The sequence below is a fragment of the Leucopleurus acutus genome (genome assembly GCF_964270905.1).
Source record: "Leucopleurus acutus genome assembly, chromosome: 11".
Classification (NCBI taxonomy): domain Eukaryota; kingdom Metazoa; phylum Chordata; class Mammalia; order Artiodactyla; family Delphinidae; genus Leucopleurus; species Leucopleurus acutus.
In genome coordinates this window covers 43,741,631-43,762,784 of record NC_139152.1, presented here as the reverse complement: position 1 = coordinate 43,762,784, position 21,154 = coordinate 43,741,631, and the positions used below count along the sequence as shown (strand labels likewise).

The following is a 21,154-nucleotide window of genomic DNA, read 5'->3' as shown; positions in this document are numbered from 1 at the left end:
TCTCACAGAATTCATTCAAAATGTTAGAGGCTGCCTTAGAGGTAGTGAAGTCCCCAGGACTGGAGATGGGGCTGGGAAGGGCACTGGGACATGGCTGGAGGGGCACAGGAACCATGGAGCTAATGAGGCTTAACATTCAGGGCCCTGTACTCACATGGTTCCTCCTTAAGATCTTAGGAGGGGCCCTAACAATGTATTAACATGGTGATATGTTTTTGTAGTACTTGCAAAAATAAGATATTTTAAAATTCTTTTTCTTAAGGAGGGCCCCCCAGAATTATATAAGTTTCAGGCCTAGATCCACTCCTAGGTAGCACAGAGTTTTGCAAAGCACTAGGCAAGGAGACCAGAGAACCTGGGTTCCAGTCATGGCACTGCTTTGGCCCAAATGGGCAGAATGGCACTTGCTCTGCTTCCCTCACAGGGAGTAAAATCACAAATGTTAAATGGGCTGAAAAACATAAAATGTGAAAAATATAAGTGAGTAACATAACTTAGATTTCCTGTCTGTGTTATGGGATAATCATCGCTGTTTCTCAGGTTATTGAAGATAACACATGAAAAAATGTGTCCTCAGGGCATTTTCCTGTCTCTTTTCCCTCTGCTACAACTTCCTCTAACCCCTAGCCCCCAACACTACAGCCACTAGAACACTCATTTGTCATCATCTGTTGCCACTTTTTTATATATATATATATATTTTTTTTTTGGCCACACTGCACGGCTTGTGGGATTTCAATTCCCCAACCAGGGATTGAACCCAGGCCCTTGGCAGTGAGAGCGCAGAGTCCTAACCACTGGACCGCCAGGGAGTTCCTGCCACTTTTATATATTTGTTCAGAGGGCTCCCACTGTCTGTAAAGTCTATCTTTGCTGGAAAAAATCCTTATCAATAAGGCCTAGTTCTGCCACATCCTCTCCTCCTACCCCAGAAATGACCTCCCTTAGCACTGTTTCTTGTTGATCTTACAGACTAGGACTCTGAGGGCTGATGTAACACATAGCTGAGTTCTGGGGGCCCCACAAGATAATCCTCAGGAATCTTGATCTTCTGCCATCCCCGGGCTCTTAGCATCAGAGCATAGACGCCTGGTTCTTGATGTATACATGATAGGGGTCACTGCGCTTATCCACTTTGCGGGAGCGGGTGTATCCCAGGATGAGGCTGCCCACAGTGGCAGCAAATAGGAACATGATGAAGAGAATGTACCTGTAGGAGTTGTCATCGCGGCCGGGTAGGCTGGCCCGCCTCTCCTCAGTCAGGTTGTCTGACCCTGGCCGGCAGAGCAAGTTGCTGTGAAGAGTGGCATTTAGAGCCTTCAGCACAGCGTGCAGGCTCTCATACCAGGTCTCAGTCCCATTTGGTGGTCTCCATAGCAACAGGGATTCAGGTGGGGGAAGAATCGGAGGATGCTCTCCTTCAGAAGCCTTCCTTGTTTCTCGTCCTCTCTGATCAGCCCTAACTCTCTCCATTTAGGGGTACCATTCTGTAGTCCTGCCGGTCGGCAAGGCTCCTGGGGGTGCCGTCTGTTCATTGGACACCTCGTCCTGGGCTTGTGGGTGCCCCACACTGCACCCCAAGGCACTCCGCCAGCCCGTCTGCTCGGAGCCTGCGGCCAGCACCGCCTGCGCCCCCTCCAATATGCGCCCCACCCAACTTTAGATGCAACTTACATCCCTAACATGGGATGTAAGTTGACATAGACATACCTTTTTCTCCTCATCTATATATTGGTGCCCATACCCTGCCTCTCTCTGTGCCTTCACCTGACTTACTCCTCTTACCTTCCTAATCTCCTCTCTTCTCTACCATCTGAAGCCATTCTTTAAAGGCCCAGCTGAAGTCCCGCTTCTTGAAACCTTTCCTAACTGCTGTCATTAATTCGTCTTTATTTAGTTTCTATAACAATTTTTTTCTCTACTGTACATGGCACCTGTTTTTTTGTATACTATGATACTATATATATAAATTGATTTCCTCAACTGAAAAACATACTCTTAGTTCTCTATGGCAAGAACCATGTCTTGTATTTGGCCCAGACTCCTATACTCTTATCTCCCCCTCCCCCAAATATACACACAAGTGTATGCTTATAGCACCAAAACACAGAATGTATTCAGTAAACACCTGTTGATTTCTTTGGAATCATCAGAGCAGGCTAAGGGTTTTCTTATACATTTTCTGGCTGTTTGGCTGTTTGTTCATGAATGGGAAAAGTTTATATGAGCCTCAGACCAGAGATCCAAAAGGCCCTCTTCTGCCATAGCCATGCCCTTAGCTGCCCCGTCCTGTTCCACCTGAGTCGTGACTTTTTCATGTGCCCTTACTGAAGTACTCTCTAAGCATAAGGGAATATTATCTCCACTCACCCAGAGATGGAGGGAAAGTGGCTTTATCGTTGGCCAACCAAAGCTGCCAGAGAACCTTTTAAAACTATTTTGGGAGGTAGTGGTAATTTTTCCAAACATTCTTTTGATTCAGAAGAGGTTTTGTTTAAATAAAAAAAAAAATTATGTTTCCATGGAAAATCCCACTGGACTATTCCCAGTTGATCATGCTAGAAGGAGCGATTTTAGCCCCAGGTCTCACTCCTTAAAATATCATTTAAACATTGTTCTGTCCCTATCATTCAATTTAGTGGTTTGGAGTATGAGATGAATCCCTGAGGTGATTAGTATGTCAAGGAAAACTATCATAATAGAGTTAGGACCAGGGAACAAGATTCAACTGACCTAAGAGAGAAGAACTAGAAAAACTGGGTGGGGAGAGAGAAGCTCAAATCTAAAATTCAGGTCGCTTAAAAAGTTCCCATGGCTTACCAAGAGACTTCCTCTTCCCAAGGGCAGAGGCACTGTGCTGAGGAAAGATTTGTGCAGCCTCTGAGAGGATATTTTGGCTGGCAAATCTAAATCCAAATATCCTGGTTTCTCGAATTTGCTCTCAGACCCAGGTCTCTATGAAATGAGCTCTAATTGTTTGCAGTTTCCTTTTCTAGCTCATGATCTTGCTGTCTTGTTCCCCAGACCCTAGATTTGCCTGGAATGCCTTCAGAAGGTAATAGACCCTTACCTCAGTGACAACTGAAAGACAAGGCACCATTTCTTACCTTGGTAGCTTTAGCAAGTAGACTCAACCATCTGATCCTCAGTTTCTTCTCATCAGATTTTAACGTCCATCTGCGTATACCTACTCACTTCAGACCTAGCAGGGAGTAAGTGTAAAGAGAAAATGTCACTTAACTGTACTTGATTTTCCTATCTAGAGGTTTCACAGACTCCACCTGGGTGGGCGGTTTTGTTTTGCTTGGGGGTGAGGGAGCTGAAACCGGCCTCTGGGAGAAAGGTGGTTACATAGATAGTCACACAAAAACATTGTTCTAACTTCCCTCTGCTGGCCTTGAGGCAACACAGCACAGACACCCTCTGGTGGTCTAACACCAGTCTTTACTTACTAGAGCTCAATTAAAGCAAATTTGCCTGAACACAGAGATTCACTCCAAATAGAAGAATAAAAGTGTGTTCTCTATGTGCTCTCAAGTTTTAATTTCAGGTCAAAACTAAAATAGAGGTTCCTTTTCTTTTCATGTCTACAGATCAAACTCCTACTCCGACTAGATTCCTGAAGAACTGTGAAGAGGTGGGGCTCTTCAATGAACTAGCTAGCTCCTTTGAACATGAATTCAAGAAAGCTGCAGATGAGGATGAAAAAAAGGCAAGAGACGGGACTTTTGCTGAAAAACTGGTAGTGTTCAGATCTAGGCAACTTTCATTGTGTCCTGGGATAATTAATAATTAAGCAAATTAATAATTAATTAGCTTAATTGGTTAAAGCACAAAATTATGGGCTTGGTTCTGTAGAACCAGATAGTACTCACAGATCCCAGTCAGCCACTCAGGTCTTTAGGTGGTCCCGATGATGGATCAGCACAAGTGTTGGATCTTCATCAAAAATCAGTCTTCTTGCTCTTCCAGTGGAGCATTTTCAGTAATCTGTTTTTTAATTATTTTTGTTCTGAATATGTTGAAGATGTTAAAAAAGATTATAAATTACTCAGATTTTGTTAGATAACATCTTTTTTGCTAAATCCCACTCTTTTCTGAGCTAATCAGACTTGTCACCTGGACTGTTTTATTCAATCAGCCAATCAATAAACATTTATTGAATTTCAACTCTTCTTTGTTTCAGTGTATATCACTCTTACCTTCAAGTAGCTCTCTAGTAATATTCAACACATTAAGCTTAAGGAAGGATGTTCTTAAAGCCTTTCAAAGGAGATCAACAAGGATGGTGAAAGAACTGGAAATTAGGTCACTTTGGGAACATTTAAAGAAACTGAGGACATTTTGCTTGGAAAAGAAATTTTATTGGAACAAAATTGCAGTCTTCAAACATTGCTAGTTGAAGAGCTTTCCTGTAAAAGAGGGGTTAAACTTAATATTCCCTGTGCCCCAGGGGTAGAAATAGGACCAGGACAGGAAGCTATAACAAAGTGTGTTCATTTATGTGTAGGCCACTTAGTATAGATATTGTAGAGAGGATTAAAATATTGGAATCACTTCAGATTCTGAGGTGCTGTGATTCTGATTTTAACCTTTATATTCAAGATCCCTAGAGAATCCTTTAGTGTGGAAGATCAGACGAAATAGTTCAAGAAGCAGAGTCAAAGAAAAATAATTCCCATGGAATAAGGGGTTTTGGAAAAAAAGGAAATTGAGAAGGTCAAAGTTTACTGTACTTTAGAATTAGAATTCTGGGTTATTAGTCACTATGTAAAATCATGTTTGTGTTCTATAATAATTCAGAAAAAAATTCCAGTATATCTCAAAACATATATACATTAACACATGTACCTCCCATAATTGCGTGGTACAGTGAGGCATGGAATCCCATGAGAATATAGGAAAGCCAAGACATAAGAAAAAATTTCCAGGAGGAGCTCTTTCCCTCTTAAGAGGGAGATAGCAGGTAAATCAAGAGAGTTTGTGCATGATTTTTTCATCCATCTTAAATTATAAGAATGAAGTTTTCTTATCACTGGGGGTCTTTCCAAGTTCCATAGCTTTTCTGTGATCTTCATTTCGTGCTGTCTCCCGCAAACTAAAAGAAAGTGGGGAAACGGTGGCATATATTTGTAGTTCTTTCAAACAGCAGAACTAGCCACAGTCTGCTTGTCATTCTTTTTCTTCAGAGACCCAGGTCCGTCATCAATCAGTTGCTTCAACCTATGTAGTATAATTTTATTTTACAGTTTCCTTACCTCATCCCCCCTGTCATTTCTCCCTCCCCCCAAACAAAGAAATCAGTCAAATTGTTTCCACCAGGATGTGAAGGATTTTAAACCAAACTCATTATAGGCAAATTCAAGAAAATTAACCTCCTTTTAAGGCTCCAGGTCTTTTCCACTTCCATTTTAGCTCACTTGACACAGGAAGCCATTCATAGTTAGGCCTCTACTCATTGGGCATCTCTCAGTGTTTCTCCCTGCTGGGTCAGGGGTGGTCTTCACGTCTACTTGATGAGAAGCACAGGCTCAGTGGAAAATTGTCTCCAGGAGCGTTTAATGAGCCCCAAACTTTTCTGAACCACAGCTTTTCTAGGAGATGCCTCTAGCAGATTTTAAACTTGTGATTGTATTCACTTAGAGGCCTCTCCTTCCTACAGCCCTCTGACTTCAGGGATCTGAGAATTAGCCCAACTGGACCTGACATCTGTGTAGAAAAAATGAGGGCAGAAATGAAATCATCTATGCTGTTGCTCATCCTTATCAGATTGGAGAGAAAGAACCATTACCACTACATTACCATGTATTAGACACTAGATTATCTTCAGTTTGCTCAAATACCAATATTTCTAGTGATTAAGATAGCAAGGGATAAATTAAAAACAAGCTCCTCTTTCATCAAGAAACCTAGGATATGGGAAGAATAGAACAAAGGACGCACTTTGTCATGAAACTGAACTGCAGTGCCAGCTCTCCTATTGTGGTGCAGTATCAGGGTCATCTCAGATGGTTTATTGTTCTCTTCAAAGCCACTTATGGCTCCACAGTTCTGTGAGTTGATTGCACTACTGCCAGAAAAGTACTCTTTCCTTTCTGGATTTCTCCAGTCGTGCTCCTAGAACCAAGTTCTAATTTCTTTCACTGATGAAATGACCAGCCTTTCCTTTCTTTGTTATCCCCAAACCCTAACTTCTAGCCTCTAGCACCAGATTTTTGTTATCCCCAAACCCTAACTTCTAGCCTCTAGCACCAGATTTTGGGGTGAGAACACCATCAAGCATGGGGAGTTCCCCAGAAAAGATATTTCCTGTCTTGTTGACAGTACTTTAATAGCCAGTTTGATTTGGTTTGCTTTTGATAATTGGGTAACCTAGTCATTCTGATCGGCAGAAAATTTGGTCACAGCTCGCTAGTAGCCAATGGACCTGGTTGCGAATACGAAGGCACTGGATTCAGGAATCGTGCTTTCCTGAAAAATAATATAGTCATTGTATTTGCATGGATAAATGACATCTTTTTTTATTTTCTCCTTTCAGGGCCTTTATAAGCATTTTAAGGTTGCTTTTTTTTTTTCCCTTTCGGAATTTTTATAAGTGTTCACCCGTGACGAGGCAGATATAACTTCATTTTATAGGAGGGAAACAGAAGCCCTGAGAAGTTAAAGGATTTGGCCAGAGTTGTACATAAAACCTGGGCTCCACATTTCTTTGACTTTCAGTTTGGTGCTTTGACCAAGGACTGAACTTCTTAGAAGTATATTCCCTCATCTTTTAACTGGGAAGGTATAGCTTTAACTTGAAGGGAATCATGAGGTTGAACTATGCTCACTTCTCTCTTTTAACAGGCTGCTTCTGGGCCCCTTGACATGTCTCTGCCTTCTACACCAGACATCAAAATCAAAGAAGAAGAGCCAGTGGAGGTAGACTCATCCCCACCTGACAGTCCTGCCTCTAGCCCCTGCTCCCCACCACTCAGGGAGAAGGTAAAACTCTACCAAGAGTCATCTCAAACGTTAATTGATAGATTAAGTTTTGATGCGTTTGTTGTATAAATATTGTGTGATACAGGAGGATTGATTTTATGTATATATTCTTTTTTTTTTTTTTTTTTTTTTTTGCGGTACGCGGGCCTCCCGCTGCTGTGGCCTCTCCCGTTGCGGAGCACAGGCTCCGGACACGCAGGCTCAGCGGCCATGGCTCACAGGCCCAGCCGCTTTGCGGCATGTGGGATCTTCCTGGACCGGGGCACGAACCTGTGTCCCCTGCATCGGCAGGCGGACTCTCAACCACTGCGCCACCAGGGAAGCCCAATTATATTTAAATAAATGTTAATTGTTTAGAAGATTTATGTAAATTACACCTATTCTCTGACCCAGCAACTCCACTTCTAAGTCTGTATGGAAGAGAAATTAGTGCGTATGTCCACCAAAAGAAGTATATAAGAAAGTTCATAGCAGTTGTATTCGTAATAGTCAAAAAACTGGAAGCAGTCCAAATGTCCATCAACAAGACTTGTTGCATATATAAAAAGTCATTTAGTTTTATTTTATGCTTTAGATTAATGTACTTTATGTGTGTTGTACTACTTCAATTGATAAGTGGAAAAGAAAAATCACATAATTCATAAATTGAACATTAAACAATTTAGAAACAATGTCTTCCCAGAGGGAAGTTTTCTAGTGATTCAAAGGGAGTATCTGTCAGGATTCTGATTATTATTATTTTTTTTTTTTTTTTTTTTTTTGTGGTACACGGGCCTCTCACTGTTGTGGCCTCTCCCGTTGCGGAGCACAGGCTCCGGACGCGCAGGCTCAGCGGCCATGGCTCATGGGCCTAGCTGCTCCACGGCATGTGGGATCTTCCCGAACCGGGGCATGAACCCGTTTCCCCTGCATCGGCAGGTGGACTCTCAACCACTGCGCCACCAGGGAAGCCCTGATTATTATTTTTTTAAAGGAAACTTTTTGTGAAGTATTTTTAATAAATTTATTGAAATATCACACACATACAGAAAAGCACATAAATTGTAAGTATACAGCTTACTGAATTTTCACAAAGTTTACAGCTTATGTAACCAACACCTTGATAATTTCATCATAACCTCAGAAGGCCCATCATACCTCCTTCCAGTCTCTACTGTGCTACCAGTGGTTATTAATTTTAATATCCACTGTGGATAGAGCATCTGTACCTCATCTTACCTCCCTCCAAAACTGGTTTGCTAACATCTCAAAACTACCCTCTCCATAAACATTACAACTGTATCCCCCCTCCTCTTTTCATCAGCAGCTAGGTCCTAGAGGCTGTTTAGAGTTGTTTCCAGGGCCACTGTAGCCACTGGCAGTCTAAGGTCCTTACAGCTTAACAATGGGAAGCAGTTTGTTTTATCACAATATGATCATTATTCAAACTTCCGTAGCCCTTTCTTTAAGGGGTCTATAGGAGACGTTGGGTTAAGACCAATTGGGTTGCCTTATCACCAGTCTTATACCTGTCTTTTCCCATTAGAGATCAGTGGACACTTGAGCATCAAGTTTAGAATGAGAGTATCTAGATCATGAAAAATTATAACACTCCTGGGACTTCCCGGGCGGTCCAGTGTTTAAGACTCCACGCTTCCACTGCAGATCCCTGGTTGGGGAACTAAGATCCCACATGCTGCACGGCATGGTCCCCTGCCAAAAAAAATTATAACACTCCTTAGAATTTATATGGTACTCTAGTGCTTCTACAGAAATTTCAAGTGATCTGCCAACTGTCATCTCACTCATATAGCCATCATCCCTGAAAGGGAGATAGCCAAAAGGTCTTAACTCAGCATTCCTACTGAATGGGTGAGTGAGGTATGGGTCCATGATCACGATGGAATCAGGTCATGATTTACATGAGTAGTCCAAGTGCTCTTTCCAATAAATTTATACTAGATTTTACCAGCTATGTATTTCCCTATAAGCAGTCCCTTAAAGCATTTTGTGATCTGTTGGTGTCTTCTCCCCAGGATGTTGCCCCAAAGCCTGTTGTGATCTCTACGCCCACACCTACCATCGTACGCCCTGGCTCCCTGCCTCTCCACTTGGGCTATGATCCACTTCACCCAACCCTTCCTTCCCCAACCTCCGTCATCACACAGGCTCCACCATCCAACAGGCAACTGGGGTAAGTAAAGAGAGCAGGGAGAAACAGTGAAGCCTGAATGTCTTTCCTCTCTGTGAAATTATTTGATTAAATAGAGACTGTTTCTGAATACTCAAGGAAAACAAGTCACTGAGATTGTCTCTCAACATAAATTTTTCACCCCATAAACAGAATCTTCTTTACCTTTTTAGTAGGCAAGCAAGAATTTATTTGGGGGTGTACTGCCTTAATTTGGAGGTTTAATACTTCTTCGATCTAAAAGAAGAATCCTTAGAACTTTAGGAAGTTCATTATAGTGGTGGAGGTCACACAGGGAAGTATATATATAGTTCTTGGCTTCAATCATCTGGATGTTTATGGAGGAGCTGAAACCCATTAAGTCATTTTTTTTTTTTTTTTTTTTTTTTTTTTTGCTGTACGCGGGCCTCTCACTGCTGCAGCCTCTCCCGTTGCAGGGCACAGGCTCTGGACGCGCAGGCTCAGCGGCCATGGCTCACGGGCCCAGCCGCTCCGCGGCATGTGGGATCTTCCCGGACCGGGGCACGAAGCCGTGTCCCCTGCATCGGCAGGCGGACTCTCAACCACTGCGCCTCCAGGGAAGCCCAAGTCATCCTTTTTAAGTCTGGTTGTTCCCCTCAGTCCCAGTTAGGGTTCTTGGTCTTTGCTATTCCTAATTTTGTCTTCACTCCCAGCATGGCCCATACAGATTTCCTAGTGGGATGACTTAAGATCCTGTCCCCAGGTACCCATGGCTTAAGAGGTTGTTGTCAGGCTTCAGCCTCTTAAAGTTTATTGTTCTCTAGACCCACTAAGAAAAATACAAAGGGATGGCTTCTTTCTTAGACAGAGTAGAGCAAAATGTGGAAAGGAACAGGAGGAACTTACTCAGATTTGGCTATCATATGACATAATTCAGCTTTGCAAAATGGCAGCTTTGTTCGAAGTATTCCTTGCCTAAGGCAAGACAGAATTTATACAGCCAGTGGCAGGGATGTTTATTTAATTGTTCTAAACTCTTAATAGGATTAGCTTCCCACCCACTTGAATTCAGTGGTGCATTTAATTTGCAAGGTGTAAAGATCTTGCGATTTCTCTCCATCTATAAGGTAAGGTAAGTAGCATTCCCTGCTTTATCCACCTTCATGAGGGTGCCAGGATTTTACAACGCTACTAGAAAAGACTGGGAAATCTGCTGTAATTATAGGAGGAGGATCATTGGCCAAAGGGTCTGTATTATGAGCATTTCTCTTCATATTTCCTCTAGGTCTCCCACTGGCTCCCTCCCTCTCGTCATGCATCTTGCTAATGGACAGACCATGCCTGTGCTGCCAGGGCCTCCAGTACAGATGCCTTCTGTTATATCGGTGAGCTCTGAAGTTGGGGCAGCCTACCCTACCAAGACATTAACCCCCCCCTTCCACCTGAATGCTCATAGACACACATGAGCCCCAGGGAAACGTGGGCTCTGATCTGTAGTAGTTGAACATGGCAGCCTGCCCGTACTCTTCACTAACCTCTGCCAATCCAGCACTATGGAACACTAGACAAAGGCTCATCTGGACAATTGGCTCCTGGTCCAAGAATTGATTTTGCCAGCCTGCTGATTGGTTGATTTCACTTGGCACTAAGTACCTCACAAATTGCCCACCACTTTCCTCAAGATACAGCCTCAGCCTTCCCCATAGAAATTGTCATAGCACTGGAGGATTAGGTCCCCTATCCTGTGGCGCTCCATGGGGGATGGTATTTCCCAGGCTGTTTCTGCATGCCCTATGCGCAGGTTGCATAGAACAGGCCCTAATGTGCCAATCTCAAAAGCACTTCATTTGGGGAAGCTGTTGCCCCACTAATAGCATTATGTTCCCTTCTGGTTTTTCTTCCTTCTCTTGATCCAGCTGGCCAGACCTGTGTCTATGGTGCCCAACATTCCTGGTATCCCTGGCCCACCAGTTAACAGCAGTGGTTCCATTTCTCCCTCTGGCCACCCTATGCCATCAGAAGCCAAGATGGTGAGTACATCCCAGCCCGGGGCAACGCTGGCCCTTCTGAAAGAAGTGGTATCTTCTGGGGCTTGCAGAGCTAAAGACCCACCCAGTTGTGGGGTCTGGAGAAGAAAAGACCCTGATTCATGACTCCTGTCTCCTCTCTTCCACCTTTAGAGACTGGTACATAGACCATGGCAGTGAAAAGAAGCAGCACAGATTGTTTGGAATGGAACTATTGCTGTTTCAGTTCCAGGGTGACAGATGGAGGGGTGGATGAGTGGGCAGGAGAGCTGGCCAGGAGGTGAATAACTGCGTAATAACCAGCCCCTGGCCAGGTTCCAGGAGAGAGCTTTCATCTGGACTCTATAGCTTCAGCAACCCCCGCCCTCCAACTGTGCCCAGGATGATAGTGAGGGGACAGAGTAGGTATTTTAGGGATCATGTGCACATTCTCTCTCCCTGTCATTTTCTTTTAATCCCTCTGTTAAGGGAAAATCAGTGTGGGAATTTTAGTTGTCTGTAACATCAGTAATAAAATCTAAGCCCACTCTTCTCACCCTTGATAGAATCTCACCCTTGACAAGCTATTTTTCCTTATCTTTTCCTACAGAGACTAAAAGCTACCCTAACCCACCAAGTCTCCTCAATCAACGGTGGCTGTGGAATGGTGGTGGGGACTGCCAGCACCATGGTGACAGCCCGTCCAGAGCAAAGCCAGATCCTCGTCCAGCACCCTGACGCCCCATCCCCTGCCCAGCCACAGGTCAGTTAGACCCTTGGATGGGGGAACCAGTTTGTGTCACCATTACTCTTTAAGTCATACCTGTTTTTTCAAGGAGGAAGAAAATGAAAGAAGAGTGGATTTCAGCATTCTGGGCGTCTACCTGCACTTTGGTTCTTGTTGACAGTTTGAAAGTAGCAAAATGCACTATTCTTTATCCATCCTTGGGTTGTACTAAATGCAGACAGACTGGATAATGCAGAACTGTCACAGAGGAGGTCTCAGTTTTTGTTTTCTGCTTTTTGGTTATTTCTATATGTGAATGCTGTATCTGCAGAACCCTCTAAAATGTGACAGGACCTCACTTCAGACCACTTTGTACACCAAAGGAGGCTTCCCCTAGTCTCTCCTATCTTAGGTCTTAGCCCCCACCCACCTAAAAAAACTTACCTGATTAGATTTATAGCAAAAATCAGATAATAACAATATATTAGGGACTTCCCTGGTGATGCAGTGGTTAAGAATCCACCTGCCAATGCAGGGGACACGGGTTCAAGCCCTGCTCCGGGAAGATCCCACGTGCCGCAGAGCAACTAAGCCTGTGCACCACAGCTACTGAGCCTGCGCTCTAGAGCCCACGAGCCACAGTTACTGAGCCCGCACACCACGACTACTGAAGCACGTGCGCCTAGAGCCCGTGTGCCGTAACTACTTAGCCCATGCGCCGCAACCACTGAAGCCCACGCACTCTAGGGCCCACGTGCCACAACTACTGAAGCCCGCACTCCTAGAGCCCGTGCTCTGCAACAAGAGAAGCCACCACAGTGAGAAGCCCATGCACCACAACGAAGAGTAGCCCCCGCTCACCACAACAAAGAAAGCCTGCACGTAGCAATGAAGACCCAACACAGCCAAAAAAAAAAAGAAAAACAATATATTAATAAAATGTGATGTCACAGTATTAAGATGGCTCAGTAAACAAATACACACCCCCAAAAAACACTTTTTCCTCATCAATTGAATGTCTTTTTATCAGGAGAAATTAAAGTCTTAAAAAAGCCAGAGGGATCCCATTTAGAAGCCCAACTCTTTTTTTCAGGGAGGCCTCAGTTTACTAATTTTCTTTGAAAACTGAATAGGCCTCAGTTTTCATATTGTCTGTACTGGTTAGGTGACAACAACCTGAGATCAGTTTCTAGAGTTAACATCTTTTGCCCATCCCCTTTTCCTGATGTCACCACCTGCTTTATCAGTTACCACCACATGTCCTAACATTTAATGACCATATGCTGCCTTAAAGCTTGGCCAACAACAAAAGCTTTCATCTGAGTTTTCTTGTTGGAAGCTAAGCCTGCCCACCCTCCTGTAACCCCTTCTAATGCCAGTCCCTTCTGGAAATGGTAAAGCAGTAGTCCCCTTGCCCAAGTTGTGCTGCTTCCCCTCTTGAGGAAATGACATGACTTATTTTTTAGTTACCACTAATTCCTTTCCTTCTTATTCTTCCTCTCTTTCTCTCGGTCTGTTCTTTTACCTCCATTCCCTGCATGTCTTGTTGAGTTGTCTATGAGAGAATAGGAACCCATCATTTCCTTTTCCCCATTCTCCTCCTAAAGCACCAATCTTTACATGTGCTCCAGTGAGCTCAGGACAAAGAGGAAATTGAAAATCACAGGAGAATTTGTGTAAACTTCCCTTAGTACAGTGAGAAGCAATGACCCCAAGGCCTGTAGCTCATTAAAATAAGTTTGAAATTTCCTCTCCACTTTTTTTCTTTTAGGAGAGAGAATATTAATCTGAATAAATAAAATGATCTCTTCATTATCTGTGTTAATGGAGAACATGATTCAGTAGGGCCTGAAGTAGAATAAGATTCTGTTTTCTTATAAGCTTATGCTTATTCTCATGCAACTAATGTGAGCTCTGGCATTTGGGAACTACCAATATAGATGTTCTCTAATAGCAACAGATTCAGGAAGAATTTATTTTTGGCGTTGTTTTACATTACATAGTTTCTTTTATACAGATGGTTGACCTTTCTATATTTTAATTTTGACCGTTATTGTAAAATTGGTCTATCTTCTTTGAATACATACCAGCTAACAGAAAAGGAAGATGATTCAAAAGTGCTTTAGCGACAAGAGACATCAGCCTGAAGTTTAAAAACAAAAGACAGTCTTAAATCGCCAATTTGTAAAGAGATTAAAAAATGTTTTTCTCTTTAAAAACAAACAGAACAAACAAGGCAGGAAGCAGGGGCGTTGCTGAGGATGATTAATAACTGATTTAAATAAAAAGAATATATTGGGAGTTCCCTGGTGGCCTAGTGGTTAGGATTCTGGCCTTTCACTGCTGTGGCCCAGGTTTAATCCCTGGTCGGGGAACTGAGATCCTGCAAGCCGTGCGGTGTGGCCAAAAAAAAAGAGAATATACTAATTCATATATCTCCATGATAGTTCATATCTCACTGATAGTAAAATCTTTTCTCCTTTTCTGAAACTTGTAGCACACAGTTATTTGTATATATTGCTTGACCAGATAGGTGATTCTCCAATTTTTTATTCCATAGTCTCCCTAAAATTTCCCCTGACACCTCCCTTGATTATAATTTCCCTGCCTACGAGATTTCCTGTTAAGAAACAAAAAGTGATCCTAGTTTCACTTTTATCTGTCTGTCTCAGAAATAATCAGAGTATGGAACTGAGAAGACTGAAAGAAAACAGGAGGCAGGATGAGGAACTACTACAGAAGAGAAGCTAAGGGACATAGTAATGAGACTCGCTGTGGTTACAGAGACTGGTATATACTTTTACCAGATCTTTGCCAGAGCTTACGTCAGGTTTAGTTTGGAAAGGACTGACATTCCCTTCAAGTAACTCCTCTTCCTTCTGGGCAACAGGTCTCACCAGCCCAACCCACTCCTAGTACTGGAGGGCGACGTCGGCGCACGGTGGATGAAGATCCAGATGAGCGGCGGCAGCGCTTTCTGGAGCGCAACCGGGCCGCAGCCTCGCGCTGCCGTCAAAAGCGGAAGCTGTGGGTGTCCTCCCTAGAGAAGAAGGCTGAGGAACTCACGTCTCAGAACATTCAGCTGAGTGTGAGTGTGTCCTGGGTGATTATTAGGATTGTTGAATCTGGAACGTGAGATTGAATCAGGAAAAAGTGGGACGATATAATAGAAGATGATAATTCTTTAAGACAGATCCAGAACATATGCCAGGGAGAATGCAGAAAGAATGTCTTAACAGTCAGAGTTGAAACCTCTTCCCCAGGGACTGGAAAGGACACTTACCACTACCCCCAAATCTGCTACTAGAATGAGTCATCCATAGACCAGTTTGGATGAAGGGAATTAGATCAAGCGCCCCAGGGTGCTCTTTTTAAGTCATCAGTAGAATCTGACAGGGGTAGTGGAACACCCAAAGGGAAAGTATTTGCCCAGGTAACACAGCTTAAGAAAAGAAAGAAAAAGCCACTCAAACGCAAATAGAAGGGTTATAATATAGATATTTTCATTTATTTTTGGCTGTGCTGGATCTTCTTTGCTGTGCGCGGGGCTTTCTCTAGTTGGCGGCGAGCGGGAGCTACTCTAACTTGTGCGCGGGCTTCTCATTGCGGTGGCTTCTGTTGTTGCAGAGCGTGGGCTCTAGGCGCGCAGGCTTTAGTAGTTGCAGAATGCGGGCTCAGTAGTTGTGGCTCGCGGGCTCTAGAGTGTGGGCTCAGTAATTGTGGCGCATGGGCTTAGTTGCTCCGCAGCATGTGGGATCTTCCCGGACCAGGGCTTGAACCCATGTCCCCTGCATTGGCAGGTGGATTCTTAACCACTGAACCACCAGGGAAGTCCCCAGATAATTTCTTGAATATTATTTTCCCTTCTTCTGATTATTTATTAAAATATTCCATTACAAAGGTAATATATTTATATAACATATATATAATATACACATACATACACACACAGAGGTACAGATTAAAAATAAAGTCTCTCTTCAATATGTCTTTCCTAGTCTCATTCTCTTCCTTGTAGATAAGTTTGGTGTGTACCTACCAGACATGTATGTATTTCTAATATTTTTTTCATTTATAGCTTTTGTGGGGGAGTCAGGGAGGGACTGTCTGTTGTAACATAAAACAGTATCTCCTGGAGATCTAGCCATGTATACAGAGGACCTACCTCGTGTTTGTAAATAGCTGTACTGTGTAGCATTCTATAGTGTAAGTTATGTTATAAGGTATGGATACTTACAATGTTTCTAATTTTTTGCCATAACAGCAGTGCTGCAGTGTACATTGTATGCACTTGAGTAGATAGCTCTGTTAAATAGATTCCTGGAAGTTAGCTTTCTTAATCAAAGGACATATGCATTATTAATTTGGGTGTAATCGTATTTATCCTAAATAAGAGTCATTTTTCTGTTTAAAATCCCTGCTATCACTGTAAGCAGCTCCTGTCATGGAATTCATGGCTGTATTGGCCCTGGGCCGTCTAAAGCCTTGCTGGGTCTTTCCCAGATTTGAGGGAGAGAATCCAGACAGCATTCTGTCCTCACTTTGGGCATAGCTACGGGGGGGTTCAAGAGTGGAGCATAAATTTCCTTCATATTCTTTTCTTCCCTCCCTCCTCAGAATGAAGTCACATTACTACGCAATGAGGTGGCTCAATTGAAACAGCTGCTGTTAGCTCATAAAGACTGCCCAGTCACAGCACTACAGAAAAAGACCCAAGGCTATTTAGGTGAGTGGCTCACAACCTAAGCAAGACCAGTCAGTCAGTACACTGCATGTAATGAGTGTCTCAACTCTTTATAATTTTATAACTCCATTCTGAATGTTCTGGGGGGCCCAGATTGACGAGTGAGCAGCCTTTGTGGAACAACCAGTCCTATCAAAAAAAATTTTTGAGAACAATATAGTTACCCTAATTATCTATTGTAGCTGGAGAAAAAGGGTAGCAATTTGTATTGGGTACCTACTTTGTGTGAGGCACTCAACCATCTTCCCAGTTCTCTCATGAAATCGATATTACCTGCGTTTATACACAAGAAAACTGCACTCAGATTAGTCACTTACCTGAAGTTACACAGTTGGTGAAGTGGCAGAGCCAAGATTCACATCCAGCTCTTCTTATTCCAAAGCCACTGTCTTGGCTTCAAGAGGATATAATACATTGGGGTTTGTTAAGCATTGAGATTTGGTGGTACATTTTATCTTTCTAATGATGGGCTAATGTTGGTTTCAGTTTGTAATCTGTGAGCACAAATAATATAGTGCTAGGAAGAGCTGGTCACAGAGTCATGCTCTGGATAAGCACAATCCTGAAATTAAAATTACTGTGAATAATTTGCTTATGGACAGTAAAAACTAATAAATCATTTTCCTTTACAAATTAAATAAATTCATAGAAATGTTGGCTATCAAATTTTGATATATTGAATTATTTTTCCACTAATGTCTTTATCATTTCAGAGATGTGTTCCCATAGAAAAAGAGTAACCACATCACCAATTTTAAACATCTCTATTTAAATTTTAATTTTAATGTGTACTTCAGGGTACATTCATTCATTAGGCAGATATTGATTGAGCCTGTTCTGTGCCAGGCACTGTTTTACATGCTGAGGACATAATAGGGAACCAAATAGATTAGATTAAAGTCCCTGCCCACGAGGGGCTTATATTTTAGTAGGTGAGACAGACAATAAACTAGATAAATAGGTACAATATATATAGTATGTTAGATAAGAATAAATGCTTGGAAGACAAAAATAAAACAAGAAAGAGGAATATGAAGTGTTAGCAGCAGGGTTGAAATTTTAGACAAGACCTTAAGGAAGTGAGGGAGCTAGCCATGCATTAATATGGGAGAAAAGTACTGCAAGCGGGAGGAATAGCAAATGCAAAGACCCGCAGTGGGAGCGTGTCCGGCACATTCTAGGAACACCAAGGAGGCTTGGTGTTGGAGAGAATGGGGAATGAAGACTATTTGGAGATGAGGTAGGGGAGGGAATGGAAGCATTTTCCTTTAGGGCCTCATTGGTCATAGTGAGGACCTTAGCTTTTACTCTACTTTGGGGATCATTAGAGGGTTGTTTTCAGCAGAATAGTGACATGACTGATCTGACTTATTTTGAACAGGGTCACTCTGTTAAGAGAGTGAGGAATGCATGGGCAGAAGCAGGCAGTCCACTTAGTGGGGCTATCATAATCATATGAGCAAGAGGTGATGGAGCCTTGGACTGGATGGCCGTAGTGAAAGTGGTGAGAAGGGATTTAATTCAGGATATATTTCGAAGATAGAGTGACAAGGTTTGATGACGGCCAGATGGGGCAGTATATGGGAGGAAAAAGAAAATCAAAAATTGCACCAAAGGTTTTGGACTGAGCGACTGCAGGAACAGAGTTGCCATTGATGGAGATAGGGGAAAGTGTAGGAAGAAATGGACTGGGTGGTATATCGGGAGCTCAGGTTTGGAAGCCTCTTAGGCTTGCAGCTGGAGCTGTCAAGCAGGCAGCTGGTTGTATGGGTCTGCAGTTCAGAGGAAAGGCTGAAGGTACAACTTGGCGAGTCAGCAGAATATGGATAGTTTTTAAAGCCATGAAACTGGATGAAATGTTATTGTCAAAGAGAGCACATAGGTAGAAAAAGAGAAGTTCCAGGACTGAGCCCTGGGTACTCCAATATTTAGAGGTCAGAGAGATGAGAAGGGACCCACAAGAGAGACTGAGAATGCGTAGCCAAGCAGGTAGGAGGAAAGCCAGCTGAGCAGCTGAGTGTGGTGTTCTGTAAGCCAAGATAAGAAAGTGTTTCGAGAAGTTTAGTGATCAACTATTTCAGTCCTTTTGATGGGCTAAGGATGACAAGGGCTGAGTATTTATCAGTATGAAGTCTATATACAGTAAGGTTTCTATTCAGTCCCTACAAGAACTCTGACAGATAGTCAACCTTTGAAATTACTTATTTGTTACAGCAAAGATGTATTTAGTTCCTACTGTGTGGTACGGACATAGTGGTAGGTACCTGACATAAGACAAACGAGACACTCTCCTATCTCTGAGAGACTCACAGGGTTATGAGGAGATAAACATGTCCAGCCATGGGTAAGGGAAGCACAGGTATCCCAAAGAGCCCCTAGACTGGGAACTTCCTGAGGACAAGGGGCCTGTCTATTCTTTATATACCCTAGTGCCTGGCACACGGGCAATACTCAGTAAATATTTGATGAATAAATGAATGTATGCTCTGAAAGCACAAACGATGAAATAGTTAATTTCCTGAGCGTAACAAAGAAGGCTTCACAGAGGAGGTAGTATTTGAATCCTGAAAGAAGACTCAGGCATTTATCAGGAGGTCAGAAATACAACCAACTATTGAAATTTTGCCCTTATTCTACACATCTCTGTTTAAGTAGCCAGAGAGGCTATCTGATGTTCAGTGAAACTCCTTGACTGTTAAGCAACATGGAGTTACCTTTGTATGCAGCTAGACATTTGTGTTTAGTAATAAAAGTTACTGTCACTTTAGGTGGAGTGGCATAACTCAAAGTAAATGTGTTAAATCGTTAATGCCTAGCTAGTTAATAGTCAGGAGGGTCTGACAGACCTCTTTGTAGTTGGTTGTGTTGACTGAACCTTGGCCAAGGACTGGTCATTTGTAACATCATTTGATTGTAGCTTGATATCTATCAGGTTTACCTATGGTGCAACTACATGCTAAAGGAATATTAAAAATAGTAGAATGATTGCAATGTTGTGAGCATTAATAAGAGAGGATAGCTAAAAAGAGATCTATTTTAAATCACCTTCAAAGACATGAATAAGAGGAAGTGTGTTCCAATAAGGGTAATGAACTGTGCAGAGACCTAGAAGCCAGGCAGTGTAATTAACACGTTGGGGGTTTGCTTTATGGGGATAGATGGGTTAATTTTGGCCTAGCTTGCTTCTCTTCTCACAACTTCCAGTTTCCTAGCCCATTTATGGCTTAGAAGCCAAGATTCTGGGACGTTTTCCCCCCTAAAAACATGGGCTTCATTTTCCTTTGGGCTCCTTTAGAATTATGGCAAAAGGTAGTTCTGCCTATTTCCCCATTCTGTTTTCTAACCACTTGCTCTCTGCTTTTTGCCCTCCTTCCTGGCAGAAAGCCCCAAGGAAAGCTCAGAGCCAACGGGTTCTCCAGCCCCTGTGATTCAGCACAGCTCAGCAACAGCCCCGAGCAATGGCCTCAGCGTTCGCTCTGCAGCTGAAGCTGTGGCCACCTCAGTCCTCACTCAGATGGCCAGCCAAAGGACAGAACTGAGCATGCCCATACAGTCGCATGTGATCATGACCCCACAGTCTCAGTCTGCGGGCAGATGATGCCTCCCCTGGTGGAGAGGTCCCCAGCCAGAGCTCGCCCGCCCGAGAGCCAAGAGAGATGTCATCTTATCCTCTCCCATCTGCCTTGGACATGGCAGTATGGGGGGGAAATTGTGTGTTGTGAGTAATGGTCAGATGTGGGGCTTTTCTCACATGGTCATTTACGTTGACACCTGTACTAGGAGCCTCCAAGCCCCAGAGCCACATAGATCATACCCCAAGGGGGAAGTTTCTGATGTACCCACAGCCAAAGGCCTTTCCCGATGGTCCGAACAATCATCCCTGCCCATGCACGTGTACCTGTCTCTTTTAACACTAACCCTTGTACTTCTAGGTTTCGGTTTCTCAGTTCCCTCTCTTTCCACCAAGCCATGGCTATTACCTTCTTGATTCTTAGCAGCATGCCACTTCCTACTAGGTAGAGGGAGGCTAGAGTTGATGGCATATCAATGGCTGACCCATCCCTAGCCACCCCATGGACTCAGGACTTTGTCTCCCAGTAGCTGCTTATTTATGCCTTTTTCCCCCTCCGTAAATTCTAGTTAAAACATCCACTTATGGAGAATGTGAGGTTACCTTTGATGTATGAAGTAGCAGTATTTCCCAGCTCTTCCATAAACTTTAGTCCTCCCTACTTGCCACCAAAACAAAAACAGAGAAATGAAACCTCAAACGGTCTAGTCCTTTCTCATTTATTTCCAGAGCTATTTGGGTACCTCATTTTATGTCTTTGAGTTTTCCCAGTCTAGTGGTGGGGTCTTTTCCACCTCCCACTAAGCCTTGGCAACCTCATCTTGTGGCCTTATTAGATACTGCTTGGTAGTGAAAAGGGAAAGAGCCCAGGATCTGACTGGCTGGTTCCCTTCCCATCCCCCACTCCATCCTCCTTCAGTTCTAATCATCAGGACAGGCAGGAACAATGTAGTTTAAAGCTTGTTCCATCAAGTTACTAGATTGATTCTTT

General features: G+C 43.1%; 1 protein-coding gene across 3 annotated transcripts in view; it reads left to right on the top strand.

Moving 5' to 3' along the window:
* The window catches only part of LOC309968569 (cyclic AMP-dependent transcription factor ATF-7), an 86,439-nt gene extending 65,911 nt beyond the window's left edge, over positions 1 to 20,528 (top strand). For 2 of the 3 annotated variants that reach the window (XM_082849859.1, XM_082849858.1), the window contains exons 3-11: positions 3,594 to 3,712; positions 6,847 to 6,984; positions 9,000 to 9,157; positions 10,401 to 10,500; positions 11,032 to 11,145; positions 11,732 to 11,884; positions 14,739 to 14,936; positions 16,466 to 16,574; positions 19,973 to 20,528. In XM_082849859.1, coding sequence (XP_082705985.1) covers positions 3,594 to 3,712; positions 6,847 to 6,984; positions 9,000 to 9,157; positions 10,401 to 10,500; positions 11,032 to 11,145; positions 11,732 to 11,884; positions 14,739 to 14,936; positions 16,466 to 16,574; positions 19,973 to 20,190 — 1,307 coding nt within the window. In that variant the 3' untranslated portion in view covers positions 20,191 to 20,528. Of the gene's footprint in view, positions 1 to 3,593; positions 3,746 to 6,846; positions 6,985 to 8,999; positions 9,158 to 10,400; positions 10,501 to 11,031; positions 11,146 to 11,731; positions 11,885 to 14,738; positions 14,937 to 16,465; positions 16,575 to 19,972 lie in introns of all 3 variants that reach the window. The other variant, XM_082849860.1, reaches the window with a different exon arrangement.
* The last annotated feature ends 626 nt before the right edge of the window (positions 20,529 to 21,154 follow it).